General features: G+C 41.3%; 1 protein-coding gene across 3 annotated transcripts in view; it reads left to right on the top strand.

Annotated features, from left to right (window-relative positions):
* The window catches only part of FRMD3 (FERM domain containing 3), a 210,241-nt gene extending 183,514 nt beyond the window's left edge, over positions 1-26,727 (top strand). For all 3 annotated transcript variants that reach the window (XM_050945811.1, XM_050945813.1, XM_050945814.1), the window contains one exon: positions 23,171-26,727. In XM_050945811.1, coding sequence (XP_050801768.1) covers positions 23,171-23,766 — 596 coding nt within the window. In that variant the 3' untranslated portion in view covers positions 23,767-26,727. The remainder of the gene's footprint in view (positions 1-23,170) is intronic.
* Positions 26,728-27,516: the final 789 nt, after the last annotated feature.

Raw genomic sequence — 27,516 nt, forward strand, 5'->3', positions numbered from 1 at the left:
CTTGAGGTTCAGCCCTCCCATCTTTATAAACCTGTAAACCTTTTAAATGGATTCTTCTGAGAGTTACCCTTCAAATAAAGTTCATTTAAGCTGTGAGGAAGGCAACCTCATGAGGTGAGATTGGGATATTTCAACTTGGAAAAGAGATGACTAAGGGGGAATATGATAGAGGTCTGTAACAGGAGTTCTCAACTTCATTGCACCATGACCCCCTTCTGACAACAAAGTTACTACATGACCCCAGGAGGAGGTGGAGACTGAGTCCCATTGCCTCGGGTGGAGGGAGAGGTGGCTGCAGCCTGAGCCCCGCCACCCCAGGTGGGGGTGGAGTTTAGGCTTCAGCCCTGGGTCCCAACAAGTCTAATGCTGGCCCTGGTGACCCCATTAAAATGGGCTGTGACCCACTTTGGGGTCCTGGCCCACAGTTTGAGAACTGCTGGTCTATAAAATCATGACTGGTGTGAAGAAAGTAAATTAGGAAGTGTTATTTACTCCTTCTCATAACACAAGAACAAGAGGTCAGTAAATGAAATTAATAGGCAGTATGTTTAAAACAAACAAAAGGAAGTATTTCTTCACACAATGCATTGTTAACCTGTGGAACTCTTTGCCAGAGGATGTTGTGAAGGCCAAGACTATAACAGGGTTCAAAAAGAACTAGATAAATTCATGGAGGATAGGTCTGACAGTGGCTATTAGCCAAGATGGGCAGAGATGGTATCCCTAGCCTCTGTTTGCCAGAAGCACGGAATGGGTGACAGGGGATGGATCACTTGATTACCTGTTCTGTTCATTCCCCCTAGAGTACCTGGCATTGGCCACTGTTGAAAGACAAGATACTGAGCTAGATGGACTTTTGGTCTGATCCAGTATGACCGTTCTTATGTTCTCTGGTGGAGAAGGAAGCTCCATGCTCTTTCTTCCTCCACTTTTTAGCTTAATAGCTAAGTTTACTTAATATGTAAAAATGGACTTTCATTGTCTTTGTCTGAAGACTGGGGTGGTCAGAGAATCAAATACACATTCCTTTGTGTAAGGCAGACCTATTTACCAACTCTTCCTGCATGCCTGCTTTAAACACACTTTAGTCATAATTCTAGCATATATTCATAACTCTTAATACCCACGATGTGCTTACATCATACAAGAATATTAATTATCAATGAGTTATTAGTTTTCAAATGATACCTCACAAGGCATATTTTGTACAAAGATTATTACAATAGTGTGAAGGGTGTGACTACAGAGTTGCTTGTGTCAGTCTTACGAACAGGGTAAACATTAATAGTTGCTTTACACAGAGTCGCAGAGCAGTTAAATTACTTGTCTGCATTCACATGGTTAACTGGTAGCAGAGCCAGCAGTAGAAGCCAGGTTTCTTGACTCCCAGACCAGTGTTAGCACTGCCAATATTTCACCTGTTAGCCTAGCATCTCTTGCTTGTCCCTGAATTTCAATTAACCTTATATGTGGTAGCTGAATGAATTGCCCAGTATGCAGTGGCTTGGTGGTTTCTTATGTTACCATTTTAATGAGCTCCTTGAAAATATCACTTTGCTTTCTAAAAATGCCTGAGAGATTAATTCACAAGTTGGCCAAGTCCTATGAGAAGTGTTAAACTAAATTATGTTACAATGAGGTAGATTTCATGCCAATTATTTGAAAGTTGCTAGGTAACAAAGATATCAAAGTGAACTCCAGCACAGGAAACCTTCTGTATGGAATTTTGAACAACTTCAAACTTGTCTGTTTGTGCTTAGGAGAATTGTTTCAGAAGGGAAAACAAACAGAATGTAGGGACTAAAAATAAATCTCAATCATTCTAACATATCTAATGTCATTCCTAAAAATCTAAGCACATTGTGTAGACTTGCCTGTAAAATGAAATTCTCTTCCATAAATACACAAGTTGTTCAGTAATGCTGTGTGGTATTGCTAATTTTCCCCGAGGCAAAAGCATGAATAGTACAGAAGGAAGGGTGTTCTGACTGGACAAGAGGTCATGGCAGTCCAGTGCAGTGCAGGCAAAGCCAATAGACTTTGATGATGGCATCAAAAATTACTGTTCTGTCAGTTAGAGGAGTTTTCAAAGTGAATTTCCAAATTTTCAAAGTTTGGTGCCTGGTTCGTCATGTGGGCACTTAAATTTGCAAGTAATCAACCAAATATCAGGTTGAGAAGACTTGTTGCCAGTTTGAACACCCAGATGCAGAACTGGTTGCTCTATCTTAAGCCCCAAAGTTTCAAAATTATATTCTTCTTCGAGTGCTTGCTCATGTCGATTCCATTCTAGGTGTGCATGGCCACATGCGTGTCCATCATAGATTTTTGCCTTAGCGGTATCCGTAGGGTTGGCTGTGGCATTCTCTTGAGTGCTGCGCTCATGCGTTGGTATATTAGGCACTGCCAGCTCTATGCCCTCTCAATTCATCCTTACTGCTGTGATGGTTAGTCAGAGCACCTTTCCCTTTCCTTGCAAGGGTTAGCAGTTCTTCTACTTCAGTCTTCGAGCCTTAAGGCCTTTTAAATAGTTTGTCTACAGTAGTTAATTAGTAAGTACGGTAGTTGTTAAGTAGTGTAGTTAGAGAGAAAATCCCAGCGGGGACTTTGCTGGAGATGGGGCATACCCCACTGTCCAGGTTTTAAGCCCTGCTCTGACTGTAACAGTCCCATGCTTGTTAGTGACCCACATAGCAGCCTCAAGTGCTTGGGGAATCATGTGAAGGACAAGTGTTGCATCTGTAAGAACTTCTGTTGCAGAACTCAGAAAGAGAATCAAATACACGTTACCTTGTCTAAGGCAGACCTTTTGTCCCAGGACTTGGAAAGAATGAGACATCATTTGAGGGACGACCTCATGGTGGCTGCTGTCTGCCCAGCGTCCGAGTCTTCCCAGCTGGAGACTGCCCCTAGCATCTCAGCTTTGGTGCACAGCGCACCCCTGGCACTGGGCTCCACTCAGCATTGCTCCCCGTCGCTGGTGCCTAAAAAGAAGTCAAAGAAGAGCGACTCACTGGCACTGAGCAAGAAGGGCAAAGGACTCAGTTCAGGCTGATGCCCCACACCGGTGCCATATGGGGATGCCCCTCCCATGGGGTCCCCAAGTCCCCCGAGGGAATCCGCCATCAACTCCAGGAGTGGTAGGGGACCCTGACTGGTGGCAGGGCTGATGCCTTCCCAGGCTCACCTGGCGCCCAGAGAGCAGAGGCCTCTGCCAGTGCCACCAGCACTGCGTGTGTCACAGGACACAGCAAAGGCTCCTGGTGAGGGAAAGCCATCCATAAAGACCCCCCAGAGGGCGGGTGAAGGATGCCAATCTTCAGAGATAAGACAGCACTCTCCGTCTCCAAGCCCCATGTCTCTGTCTTCTGCGAGATGTCCTAGATAGCTGGCACTGTGCTCACGGTCTTCACCCTCTTGACACAGGTCACCTAGAGGAAGGCATTGGTCACCATATCACCAGCACCAATCATCCTCCCACTGGCTGTTTCCTCGGCACAGATCCCTGTCTCCCAGACAGCGAGAGTGATCTCTGTTATGGTACCTATCCCCTGACACCAATCCTCCTACTTGAGGCACTGGTCTCCCGTGGCGATGGTTAGCCATCAGACGCAAGCTTCGACGGCCCCTCTGTGGTCACTGAAAGGTGATTCCTCAAGTACGGAAAAAGAATTCAGCCGTTCACTGCGACACCACCTGCGTGATTAGGCACCTGAGGCTGTGTTGACCTCTTCAATGTCACGGCAGCAAGGCCAGTGGCCGGTGCAATGGCCCTATTCAAGCACATGGGGCATGCCTGTGATGCCAGTGCTTCAGTCAGTCCATTCCTCAGCTGCCATCTCAGGGCAGCAACTACTGGCACTGAGCTCGGTGCTCAAGGCACACTCGGAGGCTGGGGTAGAGGAGTGAATGCCCACCCTGATACCCTCTTACTCCGCAGGAGATGACGTCCTGGGGCCTATCCTGGTGACCCTGTCATCATCCCCAGATGAGGCAGTGGCAGGGCCTTCTCGTGCCAGCCCTCCGGACAAATTTAAAGAACAGCAGGCCCTGCGTTATACAGTGTTCTATAAGAACAAGATCCAGCTGTGGACATATACTTAACGGTCTTGACAGTCTTCTTTCCAAAGCCTCATAAATAGGAAGATGAGTGCAAATTGCACAACCTAGACACCAGGAGGGCACTTGCCTTCTACATCGACAGGACTAAGCCATTTCACAAGTCAGCGCAGCAGTTCGTTGTGGTGGCGGACAGGATGAAAGGTCACCCAGTGTCTGCTTAGAGGATTTCATCCTGGATCATGGCCTGCATCCATTACTGCTATGATCTGGTGAAGTTGCTGTGACATCCTGGCAATATTCACCACTGTCATGTAATTAGAATATGTTTTGGACAAAGTACCTCACGAGGTATATCATTCTAAAAGTCTTGATCTGCTAGACATTTAATAGCTTGCTGGATTGTATGTGTTATCGTATGTGAAGTTATGAAATTTGGGTATGTATGTGTTACTGAAACATGTTGTGAGGTTGTAAACACGCACAAGCAACCTTTCAGGTACAACAGTAAAAAGGCCAAACAATGTTAATGGCTTATTGAGGAAATGCACACAAGCACAAGGATTACCCCAGGAACAGTATACAGTAGAAACCTCTCAGAGATAGCAATACACAATGGGAACTGTTTGACACAGGTCACAGCAAAAGAGATTTCCAGCAAGTGGGAAGAGGATATAAAAGGGGGAAATGATAACATGATGTTACCTCACTCTCTCTACAACAACACACCTGGAAACACCTGAGGAATAAGGACTGAACTGTGGGAAGCAGTGGTACCAGGCTAGAGGGATTTGTAGGCTGTGTATGAAATCCTGCCAAGCTGCAAAGCAAGGCAGCTTGTGCCTTAATCTGCCAACCTGGGCAGATTTTATCACTCAGGGTGACAATTTTCTAATACATATCCTACCTATCTAGTGTGTTAAACTCAGTTTGTGGGTTTGTTTATTTGCTAGGTAATCTGCTTTGATCTGTTTGCTCTCACTTATAATCACTTAAAACCTATTCTTTTGTAGTTGATAAACTTATTTTATGTTTTAATCTAAACTAGTAAACTTTGACGGGAGTGCTTGGGGAAAATCTCTGCTTGGTTAGGGAGAGGCAGGCCAGGTATTAAACCCGTATACTGACCAGATTTGACAAGGACCTGCGTGTAACTGCAGCTTGGTGTGTCCCTACGTATATGAATGCTGGTGAAAGTGCAGACTGGAAGGCTTTGAAGCTTTCCACAGCAGTACAGTGTGAGAGGGAGCCCAGGCTGGTGGGTCAAGGGCTCAGCGGTACCCCAGTTCCAGTTGGTACCCCAGGGGGAACTCATGACAAGTGCCTCCACCAGCAACCGTGACTGCCCATTTGACTAGGGCTCAGGCTTTGTCGGCAGCCTACCTGGCCCAGGTGCCGATTCAGGATATCTGTAGGGCCACTACCTGGTTGTCCATCCACACGTTTACGTCTCATTACCCAGGAAGCCCAGACAGTGCTGGCTTCGGTAGAGCAGTGTTGCAAGCTGCAAGACAGTGAACTCTGAGCCCAGCTCCAGGGATACTGCTTGTGAGTCACCTAGAATGGAAACCATATGAGCAAGCACTCGAAGAAAAAACAGTTACCTACCTTTCGTAACTATTGTTCTTTGAGATGTGTTGTTCATGTCCATTCTATTACCCGCCCTCTTGCCCCTCTGTTGGAATTGCTGGCAAGAAGGAACTGATAGGGCGTAGGATCAGTGGCGCATAATATACTGACGCATGGGTGCAGCACTTAAGAGGGCGCCACAGCTGACCCTACAGATACCGTTAAGGCAAAAATCTCCAGCAGTGCACACCTAGAATCGAATGGACATGAGCAACGCATCTCGAAGAACAACAGTTATGAAAGGCAGGTAACCGTTTTTTTTTCTTGTGGATAGTTTACCAGACCAGTGCTGGAAGAGCTACAAGTGTAAAGATAATATTCTCCATATTTAGTCGCACTGACTAGAATGACTTCAGGGAACATGACAGAACTCTGCCTATGAGTAACAGAATTTAGATGGAAATGTATCTCTAATACTTTAAGTTTTTATGTTGGCAAGGACCTCCTTGCCCCTTTCTGTGCCAGGTGTCCTAGATCTTGCACTCCCATGTGTCTTGAGCATTCAGAAGATCATTCTCAATTAGTGCATTGCAACAAGAAGTGAGTGAGAGCCACTGGACAGAGTGCTGATTCATGTAGACACAGACACAGTCCAAGTGGTTAACAGCGATAATTAAAAGCAATGGTTCTGGAAAGAGGGAGAGTGGGAAACACTCTTTTCTGAAGCTCTACATCTTTGTCTTCATAGCATTAAAATATTTTAACAAAACTACTAGGTCACATTCACAGTTTAGGGAGGACAGGTTTAAAATCTGGCCTAGTCTGCCTTGAGAGGCACGTTGTCAGCACCTCTCCCACCCAGCCTGTCCCAATGCATCCCGGGCAGGCCACAATCACATTTCAACATTATACCTTAATTATGTTCCTCCCCAGCCCCCTGAAAGTTTTTTAAATGACCGTACTCCTGGATTTTTCAGGCTAGTAACAGGTGCCTGTTATTCGTTATATTGCTGAGCAACCTGAATCATCTTGTCAGACTTTTCAGAGAGAGAGAGGAATACAAAACCCTAGAGAAACAAGTAGATTTGTTTAAGAAATGTGCTGGGAGATGGTGGTAATTATCAGGACCGTTTCCCTGGTGATATGATAGAAATGAAGGTTAATGTCTTTCTATTTACAGTTAACGGAAAATGCTTTTCTTTAAAGATACTGTCCTCTCAGGATTCTCACTATTGAGTCTCCCGCTCCCATTGCAAGACAGGGCAGAACTCCCTTAACTGAGTTTTTATTCTCTGAAGCCATGGGAATAAACACGAGACAATTAAACCTTTCACATCCTCCCAGTCACACTCCAGCTTCTGCTGTCTCATTTCCTAGAACCTTCTAACAGGTTCTTGCTCAACTGTGGTCAGGGAAAGAGCTCTCTGCAGGAGTCAGGCGCTTCCACTGACAGCATCTCAGGTATCTTTGCTTCAATAAATTTTCAGTTTTTGCTGGTCTGTCTGTTCTTCTGCACTATTGGCTTGGTGGTCATAGAAGCAGAATTCTTTTCAGAACCCATGACCTCCTACTGCCTCTGGGCTGATCTGGTATGCTTCATTGATATCCTCAGAGCACCTTTTTTAATACTTTAGCATCGTAACCTTAACACTGCAAGCCTTTTGTCCCAAGTTATGTAGCACTTTTGTGCATTTCTTAGGCTATGACTACCCTAAGGACCTCACAGTGGCACAGTTGTACTGCTACAGCTGTGCTGCGGTAATGTCTCCTGTGTAATGCTCTCCTGCCGGCATAATTAAACCACCCCCAACAAGCGACATTGGCTGTTGGCAGGAAAGCCTCTCCTGCTGACATAGCACTGTCCACACCAGCACTTCTGCCAGTGAAACTTACGTCCTCAGGGATGTGTGGTTTTTTCACACCCCTGACTGACAGAAGTTTTACCAACAAAAGTGGTACCATAGACAAAGCCTTAGTAATCAGCATTCTCAAGACTCCAGTGTGTTAGGAACTTTGCACACAAAAAAAGTGCCAGCTTTGGAGTTTTTTTCTGAAGAAAAGTAATTAGTACTTGTCATGTTCCAGGCTTTCCAGATTGATCAATCCCCTGATCCATATTGATGCTGCCTAAAGCACTTTTAGATTTTGTACAGATCTCAACATGGATCCAGAGTCCTGCTTTGCTATTTGTTTCATTTCTAGAATGTTGTTCTCCCTGGCTATGACCCAGAAGGAGGTAATTTTAAAAAGCATTAATGTAGGTACAAGATGTCCCTTGCAGATGAGCGTGACCTCTCTATGGAGATGAGCATTAGAGGTGTGTTTGTCTGATATGTTTAACTCCTGCCCATACAATAAGCTGATTTGGAGTACTTCAAAGAATTCATCTTTGAAGCAGATGCCTGAGTTGAGTTCCTGTATTGTGCCCCTAGGAAAAGTTTTCACTGCGGGGCAAATGGGCACATGTGGATCTCTTTAGGTGCCTGTGATGGGGTTTACAGACCCAAACTGAGGCTAAGGGAATTGTGGAGCACTATTAGACCAAGAAGGCCCCGTCCCTCAGCAGCAGCAGAGCATGCTTAAAAGGAGAGGACCTGCTTAAAAGGGAACTCTGAGACTGCTGCAGGAAGGCAGCCAGGCTTTAGCTTCTGGAACAGAGGGATCTACCAGGGAACGATCTGGACTGAGAGTAAGACCCAACTGGGAGGCCACTGGCCTGGGTCCTCTTTCTACCCTTGTTCTTCCTGAGAAGGGAGAGCAACTGGACCCTGAGCTGGAAGGCCTAACTGACTGTCTGAATTACTGAAACGGGGAGGGAAAACGAGTGCTGAGACCATGCCACAAACTGAAAAGAGAACAGAGGAGGTAGGCAGTGGCCCAGCGGAGGCTGGTCTTTTGTACCAGCAAGTGGAGACTGAGACTTCCTTAACCTTTTTCCCATTGGGGTCTGGGTTGGGACTGGTGGAAAGGGAGGGCCCAGGTTCCCCTACTTGCCTCTATGCTCTCGGACACTGGAGGAACCCAGGAAGCACCAGGGGACAGTGGACTCTGACTCAGCCACCAGCCCCTCAGATTGCCTGGCAGGGCTGTCCCAACGTTATGAGACTGTTGAACCATGTCCTGCTCTCTAGCCCTGCTGGACCCAAGTGAACCCCAGCGCAGTACCCCCACAAAACCTGCTAGGTTGCTCTCTGTGTTCCTGTGTCTGTAATAAAGCCTAATTCTTTGCGTTTATTTAGCTGTTATTTTGCCTGTCAGGAACTAGCAAAAGGAGACCAGTGTCTCTGGATCCCTTAGTCACCAGGTTAAAGCAGGGCTTGACACATTTGAACCTCCGCATTAAAAAGCCCCCTGAGTCATGGGATATGAATGTGGTTCTGACAAACTGAGAAGTGCCATTTAAGCCACTTGATACATGTGAGCTCACATTTCTTACATGGAAGGTTATTCTGCTGGTAGCAGTGACTTTAGCTCGCTGAGTGAGCAATTTTGAGTCTTTTTAGTGACTTTCTACCTTATGCCAAGTTTTACAAAGAAAAGGATGATGCTCTAGTCTCACCCTAAATTCATTCTAAAGTTGGTGATGGATCTCCACTTCAGTCTGCCACTTTTGAACATTTTCTTACTCTCATGCCCATCCCCTTGAGGTCCTTTTCCACAAGCTCGACATCCAAAGATCCTTCCTACTTTATTTGGAGTAGACTAAGACTTTAGGAAGTCCACCCAACTTTTTGTTTTAATCAACACTTATTCAGTGGGCACGGTTTATAAAATCCACGTCTGAATGACTAAGGGACTATTTTAAGACATTGCATTAATTACTGCTCTGACCTATGGAGGTCTATGGATCATATGTCAAACAGTCTGAAGCAGAGTGGCTTTAATTGTTAGCGTCAGTTAATTGTTAGCTTTAAAGTCTTTTTTAATTGAAAATTTGTGCATGAATCTCTCTGCACACTTTTACTATGTCTTAGTGTTGAGACTTGGCTCCAGGAAAGAGGCCTTCTGATTCTTGGCACTGCAGAACTAATTCCCAAAGTCAGCTTCCCCAAGCTCTTCCTCCACATAGAGTTCTGTACTTCTTTACCTTTGTTCTATTTGAGTTGGCCACATTCGGGATATATTTTTTCTGAGGATATATCCTCTGGGACTGAGAGGCTCTGTGTATGTGCCTCTTTTTGTGTTTGGAGATATCTTATCCTGCCCTCTGTATGTACCTTTACCTGTCAAATTAAAAGATAGCTATATACAGGGTATACAATTGGATATAAATTTATACTTAGTAACATTGGACATTGGCCTAGATTTGTGCATTGTCTTTTGCAGTGTTATTTCTTTACTTTATTTTGACAAATCCCTCAAGCAGCTCAGTCTTTGAGTGAGAAACTTGTGCAGATGGAATACTTGACCTGTAATTCTCTTTGTTGCTGTTACACTTGAAACCTGCACTTGCACACCCATATACGTAGCTGCACACACTCTCAGGTACTTACAGTTGTTACCCATTTTACATTTGCCAATCCAAGTTTGTATGTCAAAATACGAACTTCATGCATGCAGCAGGTACACATGGAAATCTTATGCATACAACTTAGGCACACAACTTTAAATATTTTGCCACTTTTGCATAACAATTTTGATGTTTTAAAACAGATTAATAAAATAACAGTCTGTGGCCTTTAGTATAAGGGTTTAATGTAATCTTTAAAGTTCAGAAAGATCCTTTTGTGCAGCAAGGATTCTGTACTATTTCTAACCTAGTTCACTTTTCTTTTTTCGTGCACAGAGCAGAGCTATATCACATTTATTTAAAAAAAAATTATTTCTAAATCATTACTTCAGGTTAGAACTGCACTTCACCTATTGAACATATGTACAATTATGCATTTGCATTCTTAAAATCATTCCAGTTGAATATAAAATACAGCACAGATTACTGTATATCAGATGGTGAGAAAAATGTTAAATATTTTGCATTGTGGAAACAAACTGCCTTTGATCTTAAAATTAGCAAATAGTACTTCTGAGTGCTGATTATACCTGCTGTACAAAACAGGGTCTAGCAGGCAGCAGGGCATCACAAGGCACCATGGCTTTCTAAAATTAAATTACCATTCCATTTTGAGATTGCCACAGATTGGAGGCAGCTTTTCTAATTTTCTTGTAAACCCCTGTATATGTAATAATCATCTTTTACTCAATTTATCTATACTTTTATTTTTTGCTAATTAGTCAATTATTTTTGAATGGTGAGATCTTTATCTCATTAGTGGAGCAAAGTCCATAATGTGTGACTTGAAGGGTACATCTGCACTACCCGCTGCATCGGCAGATAGCGATTGATTTATTGCGTATAGTGTAAACGTGATAAATCGATCCCCGATTGCTCTCCCTTTGACTGCTGAACTCCAGCAGTGCGAGAGGCGGAAGCAAAGTTGACGGAGGTGCCAGGGCCGTCGATCTAGCGCCGCAAGGACACAAAGTAAGTAATTTTAATTTGATCTAAGATGCGTTTACTTCAGCTACGCTATTCTCGTAGCTGAAATTGCATATCTTAGATCGATCGCATACACACACCTCCAGTGTAGACCAGGCCATAGTGTCTGCCTTTTCTTATCTTGGTACTGAATCTTGAACATTTCTTTCTTAAGTCCTCTAGTGGATCTACGTGTAATAGAATGCATAATTTGTTTTTTGTGAGCTATTCAAATTTACAGTCCTCTAACTTCAAATCAAACAAAACTGTAGGTTTAACCACCCATGACAGAAACATCCAGTTCTGCAAGCATAAATTGTTTTATCAATGCAAAAATAACAAATGTTTTTCCACATTTCCTCTGAAAAACCTACAGAAATATACAGATTAATGTCCTTCAGAGGCAATTAGCAGCTGTGCCAGGATTCCCTCAGAACACAATTGTGAATTCTTACCTTTAAGATATTCTCCACATTTGTTTGAACATCATGTTGTTACATTTCCCGGGATACCCAGGGTTGTGAGGCACCTCGCTACCATCTGCCCTTCATATGAGGAAACTTTGTGCCTGCTTTGGGTCAGCTCCCCAGCTGCACTGGCAACACAGGCTCTCCTCTCTAGCCTTGCAGGTCCTGCTGTCACTCTACAGGTAGCAATTGGCACATCCCAACCCCTGAACTCTCTGAGCATCTCCTGGAGTGTCCAGGCATTGGTCCACTGGGCACTCACAGTATTCACATATCCTCTGCTTCTAAACAAACAGTACATCTCTGCTTACCAGTTTCACCTCAGACCACTGCTCTGCTTAACACACAGCACTTACATATGTCTATAGTGAAATCCAGTATAAATTTATTTAACAAAGCACACATTTCTTTAACAAAGCACAGAATTAAAGTAATAGCAAGTAGAAGTACTGGAAACAAATGTAGACATATAAAATAAAATCATGACATGCATTTTAGAGCCTAGACTTAATTAACAGGATATTCTCATGTCTTGTAATGTATTGCTCACCTAACGTCCTTGAAGCACATTACAGACAGACTGGCCTAGGACCCTCCTTTCATGAGATAAGCATGCTGTCAGTTTGCCTCATGGTTGAAGGATTAAAGATGTCTCTTTCCACTCTAAATATACTAGACCAAACTGTTTGCCTTTATTCATAAAGAGGACAGCCCCTGCTTGTTGTCTGTTCTTGTAGATTTCTGAATCTCTAATTTGCACCTGGCTCAGTATGCAACTAGGCATACGTTTTGAGGCATAGAATACACAAATGGCCAGACGGAGATAATTACCTCCTGCCTGAAGGAAACATTTCCGAGACTTCACCACTGGTGACCTCCCCGACCTTAAAAACATAATTTTCAGTATAGATGGATGTAGGATGACTGGTCAACAATATGTAACTTCTTAAATATTATCCATATGTACATTTTGTGATGATGACCTGTGGGCTACTGGCTCTCAGTAGAGACCTCATATGCCACACTCTGGTGAACTATTATGCTGATATCTGATTCAGGGGATCCCTGTACAAACCTATGCAACCCAGCACCATAGTACTTGTTAGAATTATTAGTGTTAGAGGTTTTTTGCTTTTTTAAGTGCCCCAGAGTAGTATCTGGAGGGTTGATTGCATACTCCTTTCACTTTCTTTTCAATGGTGTGTTAGGCTCATTTGTAATAAGCTTAGGTATCCTAACCACAGTTTGCATATTAGGGAATATTGGTCTTGGAAGTCATAGATTTTCCTCTGTTTTTTAAAACCAAACCAGTCTACTTAAAGAGAAGTTATAACCCCCTCTGCTTTGAAGACAGCTTAAATCAGATGTAAATGCAGCCAACAAGAGGGCTTTTCTAGCAGTTTCCAACAGTGGGCTAGAATCTCAGCTACAGGACATCCATTGTTTGCTCAGTGCACATTGGGGGAAGGGAAAGGGTTAGAGAGTGTCAGAATAATTGGTGGTGGTTCCCTGATTCTGGAATTAGTGACTTTCTGGGCCCTTTGTGCAACTAGAGGAGCACAAAAAGGCCAGACTGCAGGAGAGACATCATTCGCTGTCTGGAAAATCCCTTGCTGAATGTCTTTTGAACATTACACAGCATTCATTGCCAACATCAGGAAACTTATTGTCTCTTCTCTCTTCTTAGAGGTGGAATCTCTTCCCTACTTGCTGAGTGTCAAGTTTAAAGCAAAAGTGGCACTGACTCAGCTATATGATTTCAGACGAAATGTTTCAGCACAAATTCAGCACAGTCAACAGGCTGATTCAGAGTAACCCAATATGGGTTATTTTTTTTTGCATAAGTATATTGATTGCCAGGGCCGGCTCTAGCAATTTAGCCGCCCCAAGCACGGCGGCACGCCAAGGGGGCGCTCTGCCGCTCGCCGGTCCTGCTGCTCTGGTGGACCTTCCGCAGGCTTCCCTGCGGGGGGTCCGGTGGTCCCGTGGCTCTGGTGGACCTGCTGCAGGCGTGCCTGCGGATGCTCCACCGGAGCCACAGGACCAGCGGACCCTCTGCAGGCACGCCTGCGGCAGGTCTACCGGAGCCCCCTGCCGCCCTCCCGGCAACCGGCAGAGCGCCCCCCCGCGGCATGCCGCCCCAAGCACGCGCTTGGCATGCTGTGGCCTGGAGCCGGCCCTGTTGATTGCCCTTGAATATAATTCACAGTCCTGGCCAAGGGATGTTTGCTCACTAAGTCAGGCTTCCCTTGAGTTAAGAACACAGTTGTGATTTATTTAACAGGTTCTACTTGATTTTGTAAATCTATAAATAGTACAGCTGCTGCACTTCTTAGTAGCCAGGATTTTCATTTTATATCCTGATAATTACTACAAGGGGGATGATGATGGAATTTGATAGAATCACATAGGAATGTCACTTCTGAAGAGGTAGCAAAATGGGGCAAAACAGAGAAGGGGCCACTTGGTCCTCTCTCCTCCCCACAAAGAATTTGCTTATGAAAAGGAATGTGGGTGCATTGAAAGTAGCAGTGGCAGTCTTTGTTCCACATAGTTACATTGGGGAGCAGTAAAAGGAATCCTAGCACTGAGGACAGTCTTATTTATATGGAGCCCAAGTGTATGTTTATATATAACAATGCTTTGCTAAAATGCAGATACAGTAATATCTGGCTGAGTTAAAACAGATGTCTTGCATAAGACAAACAAGTGGGGGTGAATCAAACATCCACAGGACAATGTGTGGGGACAATTCATTCTGCTCTATGGTTCAGAAAGAGCAAGAGCCTCTGATATGGAGGGTTTGGCAGCACCACAAGTGTTTGAACATCCAGGATGAGTGTTACAGGGCTGAGACGCTCCGTTCCTTCCTCGTGTGGCTTCATTGGCACCAGCAAGGACTGCCAGTACAACTGTCAGGATGGCACTATGCATGCTGTTTTGTTCCATTTTCCAGCTGGAAATAGTTATGCACTGTAAACACATATGAATTAAGTCTGTTTAGTGACCCAGCATATCCTTTGCTAACCAGTGAATGCAATGTGCTTTCTGCAGAAACACTTTTCTGATGGATGTGAACATCCTCTGGTTTTGTCCACCATTGAGAACTGGAGCACATCTCTAAAGGGAGATGCACTTTTCCAATTGCACTTTTCTGTTCTTCTCCCACTTATTCCAGGGCACAGGCCAGGACAGACTTTGACCTTAGCTGAGGAATCTAAGTCCCAAACCTTGAAATGTAGAATACCTTTATAACCTTCCTCCCCGTGCAGGAGGAATACTCAGCTTCCTGTGAGAGCAGCTTAAGTCCCATGCAGGGGCTAGAGATCTATCCCTTAATAATTACAAATGCACCCACAGATAACATTGGTCGTGCAACTCTGTCGGCTGAATTGATTTTTTTTTTAATAAGGATCATATTGTCATTTCGCCCAGATACTTTGTGTGTCTTTTTTATGGCCTGTTGTTTCATCTTGCTATGTTTTAGTGTATTACATTTTTATATTTGTGTGTGTAATTCAGCTGCTTTATTAGCAACTGCCAAGTGAGAAAGATGCTATTGAAGATATTGCATTGTACATTATGAGACAGTTGGAAATGTTTAAAAATAACCTCCCCTTCTGTTCCCTAATGGGATATTTTTATTGGCCATGTTAGAAGCCTGTCATTTGATTCATTCGGAACAACTGGCTTTAGTCCTTTAAAACACAGTGGAAACTTAGTGAAAGGTCAGAGCCAGTATGGGTGATAGTTTGACAAGGCTGTGATAGAAAATATAATAGTCAGTATGGTGAAATGTCTGGTAAAAATCCAAACCAGGAAAAGTATTCATTTGCGTATGGTTAACCACTGTAGCAAAGATGTGTGTATTCGCTTGCTGAGGCATGGGTCAAGGATCACAGCTAGAAGTGCTGGTAAGTTTCATTCTAATATACTCAGCTGCTTTTAGGACTCTTTTCACAGAAGTCTGGCATCCAGATTTTCTTTGTAATTTGTCATACTAAAAATAGATCATTTTGAGGGAAGCAGAATATATTATTATTAACAGAATACTACTTTTAATGGGGTAGAGAGAAGGAGGAACTACTGAGAGCTGAAAAAGGATAAGATCAAAAGATGAATGAGATCCACTGGATAAATTATTTAACATGCTGTATATTTAAGTGTGAATTACTCATTTTTGCTAGCAAGTGGAACTTTACTCCTGCAGCCTTTCAGGAAAGAAAAAAGGTATAAACCTATAAGTTTTGAAACAACAAAACAGTCCTGAAAAGAGTAGTTAGGGACCTTTTGAATGATAGCTGATGTATAATGATGACTATTCTTAGCTTATCTCTGACATTTCACTGATTACAACTAACCAGGTTGAACTGCTAATCCATGTCATTTTTTTCATGTAATTGAACCCAATGCGTTTTGGATTTCTTTATTTTGGAATAACTGAAAGTTTTCTTCAATATATTAATGGGGTGCAGTTGAAAAATAATGGGCTTGATATTGATGTACATCAGGACTAACTCCACAGAAGTAAATAATTTTAAATGTAAAAGAGATGTAAAAAAACCCACCTTAACTAGTATTGAGAAAGCAGTGAACTGTAAAACCTCTCAGAAAACTTTAAGTATCCTCCCTGACTGAATAGGGTTGAAGACAAAATAGGGTTCATACACAAATAAGTGCAAAAGATTCCCAGGTGTGACAGAGACTAAATTAAATAATTGTCTCCAAGATTACTTTGGGGTTTTTTCATCTCTCTTTCACCAGGATCTCAAAAGTCTTAGGGATTTTCTTTTAACAAGGGCTCATCATTTTAGTTAACCTTTAGTTCAAATGCTCTTGAAATGTATTCAAACACTAACAAAGGGGCCAACTTATAAGATGATGTAAATTCTGCTGGAAAATTTGTTGTGGCATAATGTCATAAAGTTTGCATTGCTGTATCTTGACAGTGTGTTTGCATATAATTTTATAAAATCAACATTTTTAATCATGTTCTGCCATAATGGCATGGCATTTATGATATGATGCCATGTCATGACATGACTCTGTCAAACTAATGAGCCCCAGAATATATACTAGTATACTTTAGTAGGACTGGAAATTTAACTTACAATAAGTGGACAATGCAAGTTTCCAGAATCCTTGATTTCACAAATGTTTTAGTAAGTGCTGAGTATGAAGGAAAGAAGAGAAGAAATTGTTTTAGTTCTTTAATTTTCAGATTGACCTTGCAGCATTGGCAGTTAGAGACACTGGCCTGTTTTCTTCATTGCCAGACACCACCTGCAGTAATTTACATCTGTCTCAAGCAGGTGTATAACACTACCGTTCTGATTTGATAGCCTTTTACACTACTATAAAGGACAGCATGATATGCAAGGTAGTGGAAAATATAGCCCCCTTTTGACTTGCAAACTAAGGGCACTTGATACAGAGAGTAAATGTAGAACACTGACATGTTTACAAGATCACTTTTCTAGCCATAATCACACATTTAGAGGTGATAGCTGCTGAAGCTTATATTTATGGTGAGATCTCAACATAGTACATTTACTCATGACATGCAGCATTGGATTATGCTGTACCTGTTTCATTCAGAATTCCTGTTTGACATTCTGAAAAATCTGCTGCCCACTGCCAACATGTGAATGCACTATTTTTCCTTCGCTGAAGTTGAGGATAATGTATGTCTTAAGTACCATATTAGTGAATGACTGTGGATAACATACATTTATAGCCCTAATTGGTTTGGCTTTTTCATGAGTGGTCCCCTTCATAGTCTTGCTCCTAAATAATTAGCTCAAACTAAATAATAGTGCTATGTAACTGGGACCTGCCATTCCATTTTCATGTCGTAACTCTTCACACTACCTCTCAAAAAATCATTAGCTAAAGGAATTTACTCCACTGCCTTCTTCCTGTATGTTACCAGCAAGCCAAAAGAAGTTTGCTAGATGTCTGAGATGAGAACAATGTTAATCATATTAATATGATATTCCTTGTATGTGTTCTCTCTGCATATTATGCACACTGGAATTCACCATGGGGTGGGGGAGATGGCTCAGAAGCACAAATGAGGGTGACCTTGCTTTGGAGCAGTTGCATTTGTCCCCTGTGTGGTAGGAATTATATTAAGAAGGTGTTAGTGACCTTGTGCCTAAACAAGTAGAAGAAGGCATAGGGCAAAGATGTTCAAACTTGGATGCCTAAAATTAGGCACCTAAATCTATTTTAGGCACCTAAATAAGTGTCCTGATTTAACCTTTGCACCCATTGGATTAAATGGAAGTCCAGCACTTCTGAAAATTGGGCCACTTAATTAGGTACTTAAATATGGAGTTAGGTGCCTTACTTTAAGCAAGAAAGTTTGAAAATTTGGCTTTGACATTCAGGATATCAGAAATATTCTTCAAAGAACATTTTTGCGTGTAGATCCTGCACTGAACTGTGTGGTGGTTCCAAGATGTAAAAAGGAGAACAAGCTCATTGAAAAAAGTAAGAACAGGAGGTTGTAATGTAAAATGTTGTGGAATGAGAAATACAGACTACACAAAGTTGCTAAAGAATTATCATACCAGTGTAAGGACGTCTGTGCTGAGATGGTCAAAAATCAATGACAAGGCTCATGACCTAGGATTGACTGAATCTGGAAACTTCACTACATGATCGATGCCTGGTGTGAAGCCATCAGCCATGGTCACTCTGGCTAGTGCAACAGTTCTTGATAGACTGTGCATGTTGGGTGGTGGCTTAATGATCATAGATAAATGGAATGATAGTGGTCTTCTTTAGCTAGCTAGTCAACTAGAGAAAACGTAACATATGCAGAAATATAGCTTATAACTGCAATAGAACAGAAACACCAGCAGTATCCATAAGCTGGTTTAGTGATGCTTTACAGTGTAACTACAAAAAAAAAGTGTACTGACCTCCCCCCACCATCAAAAAAAGTGAGTCAAATCATTTTTAATATTATTGCTAATTTAAGCAATAATGCAGCTATATTTTAAAACTGAAATAGTGAACTCCTGTTCAGAATTATCTTGTCTACACAACTGGCTGTACTGAGGCTGTCTTTTTAACTAGGATTATTGTTTTTCAGTTCCTGCCCTGTTTCATATGGTTACAAAGCAGTCACACATCTCTGTGGTAGAACCTAGAGTTTTACATCTTTCCTATACAGGTTAAGCAAGTGCTTGTGTGTATTCATTTTAAATTTGGTATTATATCTGTTGTTCTTTAACGGAGTTCTTTTTTGATCACCACTTTTGTTAACACTGAAAGACTTTGCAGGTCTAGTACAGGTGGCACTGGAAACAGTTTCATTTTATTTCTCATTATCCAGTAATTAATGGCCATGCACCTTATTATTTATACCTCACTTGTCATGTAGCATCTGGCTGTGAACCTCCATGGTATTACTCTCATTTTACACCTGTGTATCTTATTAAAACTGCAGTGGTGGTTTAGGGCCTTTGTGTCTATTGGTATTTAAACTTTTGCTTTAAGTAAAGAACTGGGAGTCAGTTGATCAGGGTTCTAATTACAGCTCTGACATGAGGTTCTGGGGTTACTTTAGCAAGTCACTTAATCTCTTTGTGTTGGTTTTGTCCTCTGTAGATGGATGCACCTGTGTACCTCCCAGGGTTGTTGTGAGGCTTTATCAATCATTTGTAAAGCACTAAAACCTGGATGCACAAAAGGAGTTAGATGTCTAAGTCCACTTTAGTTTCAGGACCACTGCAAAGCACAAAATCCCCACTGAACACTGTAGGCACCTAAGTTCCTGACTCAAGGGATGTGCACTGCCACCTCACTCTAGGCATCTGGACACCTATTTCCCACCTAAGCCCCAGAGCAAGTCACAAACCAGGTGTTCAGCTGTCTAACTTGCATGGTGGAATCAATCTCTCTCTCTCTCTCACTCTCTCTCTCTCTCTCCCATTGGCGATATAAGTATTTATGACTAGGATGGAGATGGTGATTGTTTAATGCCCAAGGTGGTTAGAGAGACTACAGAAACAGAAAACCCAGTAATGGGGGGATTTCAGCTACTCCCATATTGATTGGGTACATGTCACCTCAGGATGGGATGCAGAAATAAAATTTATAGCCACCATTAATGACTGCTTCTTGGAGCAGCTAGTCCTGGAACCCAAAAAGGGAGAGGCAATTCTTGATTTAGTCCTAAGTGGACCACAGGATATTGTCCAACAGGAGAATATACCTGAACTGCTCGGTAATAGCAACATAATGTAGTTAAATTTAACATCATTGTGTGGGGGAGGGAGAACCAAACAAACTCAAAATAGTAGCATTTAACTTCAAACAGGAACTACATAAAAATGAGGAAGCTAGTTAAACGGAAATTAAAAGGAACACTCACAAGAGTGAAAGGCCTGCAAACTGCTTGGAAACTATTTAAGACTCCGTAATGCAGGCTCAAACTAAATGTGAACTCAAAATTTAAAAAAATAAAAAAGCAACCATGGCTAAACAGAGTAAAAGGGGCGCTCAGAGGCCAAAAGACATCCTTTAAAAATTGTACGTCCAATCCTAGTGAGGAAGATAGAAAGGAGCATAAACTCTGGTTAGCCAGGTGTAGAAGTATAATTAAGCAGGCCAAAAAAGAATGTGAATATCGACTAGCAAAAGACACAAAAACTAATAGCAAAAAATGTTAAGTATATCAGAAGCAGGAATCCTGACAAATCATCAGTGAGGCCAGTGACTATCAGTGTGTTAAAGGAGCACTCAAGGAAGACAAGGCCATTGCAGAGGAACTAAATGAATCCTTTGCATCTGTCTTCACTGCAGAGGACATCAGGGAGATTCCCACACCTGAGCCATTCTTTTTAGGTGACAAATCTAAGGAACTGTCCTAGTTTGAGGTGTCAGTAGAAGAGGTTTTAGAACAAATTGATAATTAAACAGTAACAAGTCACCAGGACCAGATAGTATTCACCCAAGAGTTCTGCAGGAATTTGTATATGAAATTGGAGAACTACTAACTGTGGTATGTAACCTATTAGCAGATAGCTAATACAGCCCCGATTTTTTTTAAAATTTATTTATTTTTAAAGGCTCCAGATGCAATCCTGGCAATTACAGCCCAGTAAGCCGAATTTCAGTGCCAGGCAAATTGGCTAAACTATAGTAAAGAACAGAATTTTCAGATACATAGATAAACACAGTATGTTGGGGAAGAGTCAGCATGGCTTTTGTAAAAGGAAATCATGCCTCACCAATCTATTAGAATTCTTTGAGGGTGTTAACAAGCATGTGGACAAGGGAGCTCCAACTGATACACTATACTTGGACTTTCAGAAAGCCTTTCACAAGATCTTACATCAAAGGCTTTTATGCAGAGTAAGCAGTGATGGGATAGGAAGGAAGGTCCTCTCATGGATCAGTAACTGCTTAAAAGATAGGACACAAGGCTAGGAATAAATGGTCAGTTTTCACAGTGGAGAGAAGTAAACAGTAGCGTCCTCCAGAGATCCATACTGGGACCATTGCTGTTCAACATATTCATAAATGCTCCAGAAAAAGGGGTAAACAATGAGGTGGCTAAATTTGCAGATGATACAAAATTATTCAGAATTGTAACTGTTTTCAGTCAGCTTTGGACTTAACCAAGGGATTTCACAAAACTGGGAGACTGAGCAACAAAAAGGCAGATGAAATTAACATTGATAAATGCAAAGTAATGCACACTGGAAAAAAATGATCCCAGCTATACATACAAAATGCTGGGATCTAAATTAGCTCTTACCTCTCTTGGAGTCATTGTGAATAGTTTCTGAAAACATTTGCGCAGTGTGCAGCAGCAGTCCAAAAGGCTCATGGAGGGGGGCGAATTGAACGTGCATCTCCCACATCCCAGGTGAGTGCTCTAACCACTGAGCTAAAAGTTATAAAGATGGGCACTACCACTTCTTCATGCTAACATGGCAGAGGGGCCTAACTCCAGGAGAGGGTTCACAGCTGACAACAGCAAGCAGAGAGAGGTTCCTCCCTGTAGCTTGAATTTAGGTGATTCTTTCTGTGAGAATGGTGGGGTTTAGCACACAACCCTCTTGTTGGTATCTCCCACTGGCTAGCATTAGCAGCTCCCCATCTAGCATACTGGCTTTTTGTCAATCACATTCTAAGGCGTCTATCTGTTCCCATTCATTGCATAGAGAGCCTAGGCACCTAACTCAGGCTCAGCATCACCATGCCTAATTTCTTTTGTGCATCCAGCTCGAAAAGTTTGCCACATGATGTGCGCCATAACGTGGAAGTGTTACTTATTTTATTATTACCACACATACCCATGTATCTTTATTTGGGGACTGTTCTGTTTTAAAGATGGAGAACGTCTACAGCTGCTAATAGTAGTTACACATGGGAATAAATTTGAAATTGTTCTATCACAACTCCATTGTCTCCTTTCAAAATCCCCGCTCCTTGTTTGAGTCCCTTCCTTTCCCTTTCCCACTTCCTCCATTCTGCTACTCATTGCTAATAGCAGTTGACTGAAGTGATTAAAAACACTGGGATTTTTGAGGCACTCATATAGCAATCATGACTCAGCCAGAGCACTTTTCAAATTGGGATTTTTAAATTATTTTCACTTTGCTGTTGTCAGTGCCAACTAAAGAGAATGTAGTGGCATATTGGAGGAAACCTAGTGGGTTAGGAGCAGAGAAGAAGAAAGTGAAGGGAGAGACTTCAGGGGATTGGGAGATGGAAAACTTGAGGACAAAAGAAAGGAAGAGAGAGAGACAGATTGGTGAGAATAAGAGAGATTTAGTGTGAGGGAGGGGGGCTGGAAAAGAGAAGCGTCAAGGAGAGGGAGATGAGACTGATAACAAGGAGGGGAGTGTAGGTGAGCGAGGGACAAGGAAGGAAGGAGACAGACATGGGAAAGAGAGATTCCTGTCAGGACCCAGAGTATCCATTCACTTCCATACATATCTCCTACTGTGTAGTCCGTCTTCTCCTCCTTTCACATGGTTTCCTGTTGACAAGAATTTATAATAACCTATTCTGATGTCATGACACTTGTGGTTGAATGGCAGTGATTAAATTTCCCCAACCTCTAGGTGATATCCTATCACTTTCTTGTCTCTCATTTCAAATGAAGGTTGGAGCTACATTTTCCTAACTGCATCCCAGTAACACCTGTTTATATAGTAAAAACAGGAGCTGGATTATTGGAAGTCTGCCTTCTAGTAGAAAATGACCTCCTTCACTTTCCATATGCTGCAGTTAACCACAAATAATGGCCTTAATTTATGTATGCTAAGATTAAAAGGTAATCAGGTCTCAAGTTTCAGAGGATTGAGTTCCTGTAAAAGACACTCCTCCTCTGCTGCAGAATAGGTGGAATTTTAATGGGAATGTCCTATTAGTCTATGCCAGCCACAACTATACAGTACTAAAAGGTTACCGATTTCAGTAATCAAGTTATAAGCTAGTGATTGTGGCATCCTCCTTCCACCACTGTGTTCTGAAAGTACATTTCATTTGTACAGTCTCTTATACAGAATCCTACTGAAAGAATGAATTTGTCTGACATCAGAAATTGAGTCCTTTTATCTCCCTTCTTTAGGTATCCAGCTGCCTAAGGAAGATGAAATCTCTGTACCTTTGATATCTAATTCCCCTGCTAAGGATGCTGGGGAGAGTATAGATCTCACCACTGAAGAGGAAGAGAAGATCAAAGAGGAACCTTTAACCATCTCAGAACTGGTGTACAACCCAAGTGCCAGCTTGCTGCCCACCCCAGTTGATGATGAGATTGACATGCTCTTTGACATCCCATCAAGAGCAGAGAATGAGAGAGAAGATACAGATTCATTTGAGGAACTGGAAGCGGATGAAAATGCGTTTTTGGTTGCTGAGGAAGAGGAGCTGAAAGAAGCCCGTAGAGCACTTAGGTACAGTTATGACTTTATAATGGGCAACATGCAGGTAAATGCCTTTGTGAAGAGCTTCTCCAGGCTTCTTTTTGTAGGCTTTGGACTGTTGTTGTTCGTGTTTCCACTCCTCCTTGTCCTCTTGGAGTCGGACCTTGATATCTCCTTTCTTCATGAAATCCGTCAAACGCCAGAGTTTCAGCAATTTCACATTGAATATTACTGTCCTCTTAGGCAGTGGGTGGCTTGCAAAATAAACTTCATTTGTGACATGCTGGGAAACTCTTAAATGTTAAAGAAATATGATACAACTAAGGGCTATATTCAAAATTTCAGTTAGCATTAGCTTCTCATAATGCCCATGGGGCCATCAGCAGGTAGCTATCTTCATTTTCAATCCATTAAAGACTGTTCAAGATCTAACATTTACTTTTCATAAATAGTTGCTTTAGTTATAGGCTTATCTGGTGGCCTTTAAATAACCAAAAAGAGGTCTTATTTTTATTTCAGTGTTGACTTCCTGATCATCTGTTGCATCAGACAAGACTGGATAGTACTAGGGTTCATTATTTGCCATTACAAGCCATGACATTCTGAATCTCAATGATGATAGAGCCGAGAAGGAAATGTTTTTGAATATACTCCTTAGTGGTGTAACAGTCTTTTCTAACCAATGCCTATACAAGCAATGTTTATGCTGGGTTTTTGTTTCTTGATTTTGTTTTTTGTTTTTTATATTTTTATGTGTTTAAAATATTTTGGTAAATTTTTAGCAAAAGATGACTTCTGAAGTTGTTTAAGTGTACAGATTGGTAAAATTAATGCACAAGGGCATGTAGGGGATTTTTTAATGTTTTACCAATGGTTGGTTTTTTAAATATTTTGGATGGACAATGAGTTCATTATAACTCTATAAAAGATGGCCTACAGTTTGTAGAACATACCGAAAGTTTATTCAAGTGCGGGGGGACTGGTGAGGGGAGATGAAATGACACAAAATCCTCAAGTAAGTTTTTAATGGCACAGTTCTAAAGCTAAAGGTGGTGAATATCATTGAGAAAATGATAATCCACCTTCATCTGTGTCCTGTCATCTTATACTTCAATCAGTGCTAAGTTTTTGTAAGACAGTGCAAGTAAGTTTTGCCAGAAGGTGATGGATCTTTGGACTAAATGTAGATTATTGTACATAACATGGAAAGATGAAGAGATAGTAAATATCAGAAATGTCTAGCTATATTGGTAGATAAGTAACCTACTTTTTAAAAATGGCTAGAGAATAAAAAGTATACAATAGTTTAAAAATCAAGGCTTTAGATTGTACAGTTGACATGCAGGTATTCTACTGAATCATAATAAAAGGACAAAATATTTTTAAGAGAACTATCTTAGTTCTTTATTCCTTTTGTCACTATTCTGTGAAACACATCCCAGAGACTCATCATTTAATATGTCATCATTTCTTGTGCATGCTGATTGTCTTACCATGTATGTGTGGCATTGTACTCCTACTATTTCCCTATTGATAGGACTCCAGTCAATGAGATTTATTATTACTTTAGTGTGCTGAGGATTTGCTCCCAATATTGTGTAGAGAATATACATAAAACCTTGTGAGCATTTAGAAGAATCAGTGGGATACCCCTATCCCAATCCAAATGCTACAGAAAAAAGGAAACTGTATTTGTAAACTGGAGCATCATCATAAAGGACTGTTTTTGTTTTTGTTTTTTTAAATCAAAAGCATTTAGCATGATCCTTCAGCCATAACACAAATAAAACTCTAATTAAAGCCAGTGGAAGTTTTGCCTGTGTACTGGCTGCAACTTCACCCCATAATGTCTGTGTACTTTATAAAGATATTTTTTTAAATAAGAGAGATATTTGAGTCTTTATCATATTGTACATACATATTGTAACAGTAACTGTAATTCATATACTTCAGAATCATTTATGCTTGACAAGGGGAATTGCAATTCTGTTTCCTCTAAACCTTTGCAAATGATCAGTTTGAAATTTCCATCAGGAGAATTTGTTTTCTCCTTTTTTCTTTTTTTTGACACCTCTAGAAGGATAAAACAATCGTAGCTCTTAGGAATTGTTCTTCTCCGTTGTAACCATTTGGGTTGTTTCCTCATTTCCCAAAGAACAAAGACTACACAGAACCATTTAGTCCCCTCTCTTCTCACTCTGTCTTTCATCGCTAGCTTGGTCCCAATGGCAATCACTATTGATTAGTCGTCTTGTGGGTATTTCATCTTGCGTAATGTCCAGCTAAACAATCTGTTCCCCTTAAACAAGAATTATCCAGCCTGATATAACTTTTGACAGTGAACTAAAGTAGACATTTGCCATTAACAGGATATTATTCATACAAATGGTTTCCTAAACAAAGATGTCATCTGATGGATTCTAGGTGGTGATGTTTATGAAAGCTGTCAGCCTGCTAGAATACAGGGGCAGGGTTCCATGCTGGATCCTATTTATTAAATCCTTTAATTATAAAAAGTTAGGTACTGTGTTCTAACGTGTAGTTTTGTCTATGTAAAGTCATAGAGCTCCAGAAACGGGAGCATTTGTTTTGTTTGATTTAACTCTATCAGAAAATGGTTAATGCATGAGGAAAAGATTACCTCAGAGAATTGAGAGTGTAGCAAGGAGATATATAGGATTAAATGCAAGCGTGTGTGTGTGTGTGTTTTACTGTATGTGTATACAGCCCTGGCCTTTAAAGTTCCTCTCACCATGCAGAAGCTTTTCTGATCTATAAACAGAATTCCACTGAGGAACAAAAGAGTTCCTGTAACATACCATTTTACAACGTAAGACTTGGGACTTTAAAGGGCTGGAACTTTGTGTATTACACACACTGTGTGCATATTATACAAACACACACATAGTATGGCATATACATATCCACACACGTAGAAACAATCTTGTATTTAATGCTGACGATGACAGAGTTGGATTATGAAGAATTTGTAGGTACAGTATTGTGTATTTGTCTGTGCTTGGATATATGGTAAAATGTTATGTACTTGGAATCTATTTTGTGGTTTGTCATTTATTTATGAATGCTACTCTGGGAAGAATTAAAAATGGGTTTATTTCATAGAAATACAAAAGACCTGGGTGGGGAATGTACCTGTAACTCAAGCCTTATCTTTGTACAGTGCATTTCACATTTCTCTGTCAATATCTTGATTGTTTTGTATATTGATATGATGGCAGGAATCCCTAATAAAAAAATATACTGAAAAAAAAGCACTCTGCAATGATGGCACTTCTTATGATAAAGGAATGTTTCTTAGTGTTGGATATCAACCTAAATTCATATTAATCCTGTACAAACAAAATATAGTGTTCACAATGTACTTTCTCGGGACTGTGCTGTCCAATGAAATGGTACAGTCTGTGGGACTGTTACAAGTTGATGTTTTCTATATATGTTTTAGTAACTGTTGGATACAGTATGTGTCTTTAAAAGAAGTATTTTTGATGTAAAACAATTTTAATATTTAGTTTGGACTTCTTGGTGTATGTCTGAACATTCAAAGAGTGTTATAAAGTCACAGTTTCAGGCCAGAAGAGAACACTACATCATCTAGTTTGTGCTCCTCTAGATCACAGGCCACATACAACACCCAGCATCCGTACACTAAACCTCATATGTATATTTGTATTCTGTATCGAAAGCCAATACATACCCAGTCATGGAGATGCTAGTTGTAACTCTGCAGCTAATGTAGTGTTGACTTATGCACTTAAAAACAGGGACTCGACTTTTTTGTAACATATGAAGAATACAGTGTATCCTCTCCAAAATTACTGGTTTTACTCGGAATGCTACAGTAATTTGTCACTTAACGTTGTAGTTATGTTCCTGAAAAATGCGACTTTAAGCGAAACGATGTTAAGCAAATCCAATTTCCCCATAAGAATTAATGTAAATGAGGGGGTTAGGTTCCAGGGAAAAAAATTTCACCAGACAAAAGACTATATATATATATAGAGAGAGAGAGTGTACACACACACACACA

The sequence above is a fragment of the Gopherus flavomarginatus genome, chromosome 3 (genome assembly GCF_025201925.1).
Source record: "Gopherus flavomarginatus isolate rGopFla2 chromosome 3, rGopFla2.mat.asm, whole genome shotgun sequence".
Lineage (NCBI taxonomy): Eukaryota > Metazoa > Chordata > Testudines > Testudinidae > Gopherus > Gopherus flavomarginatus.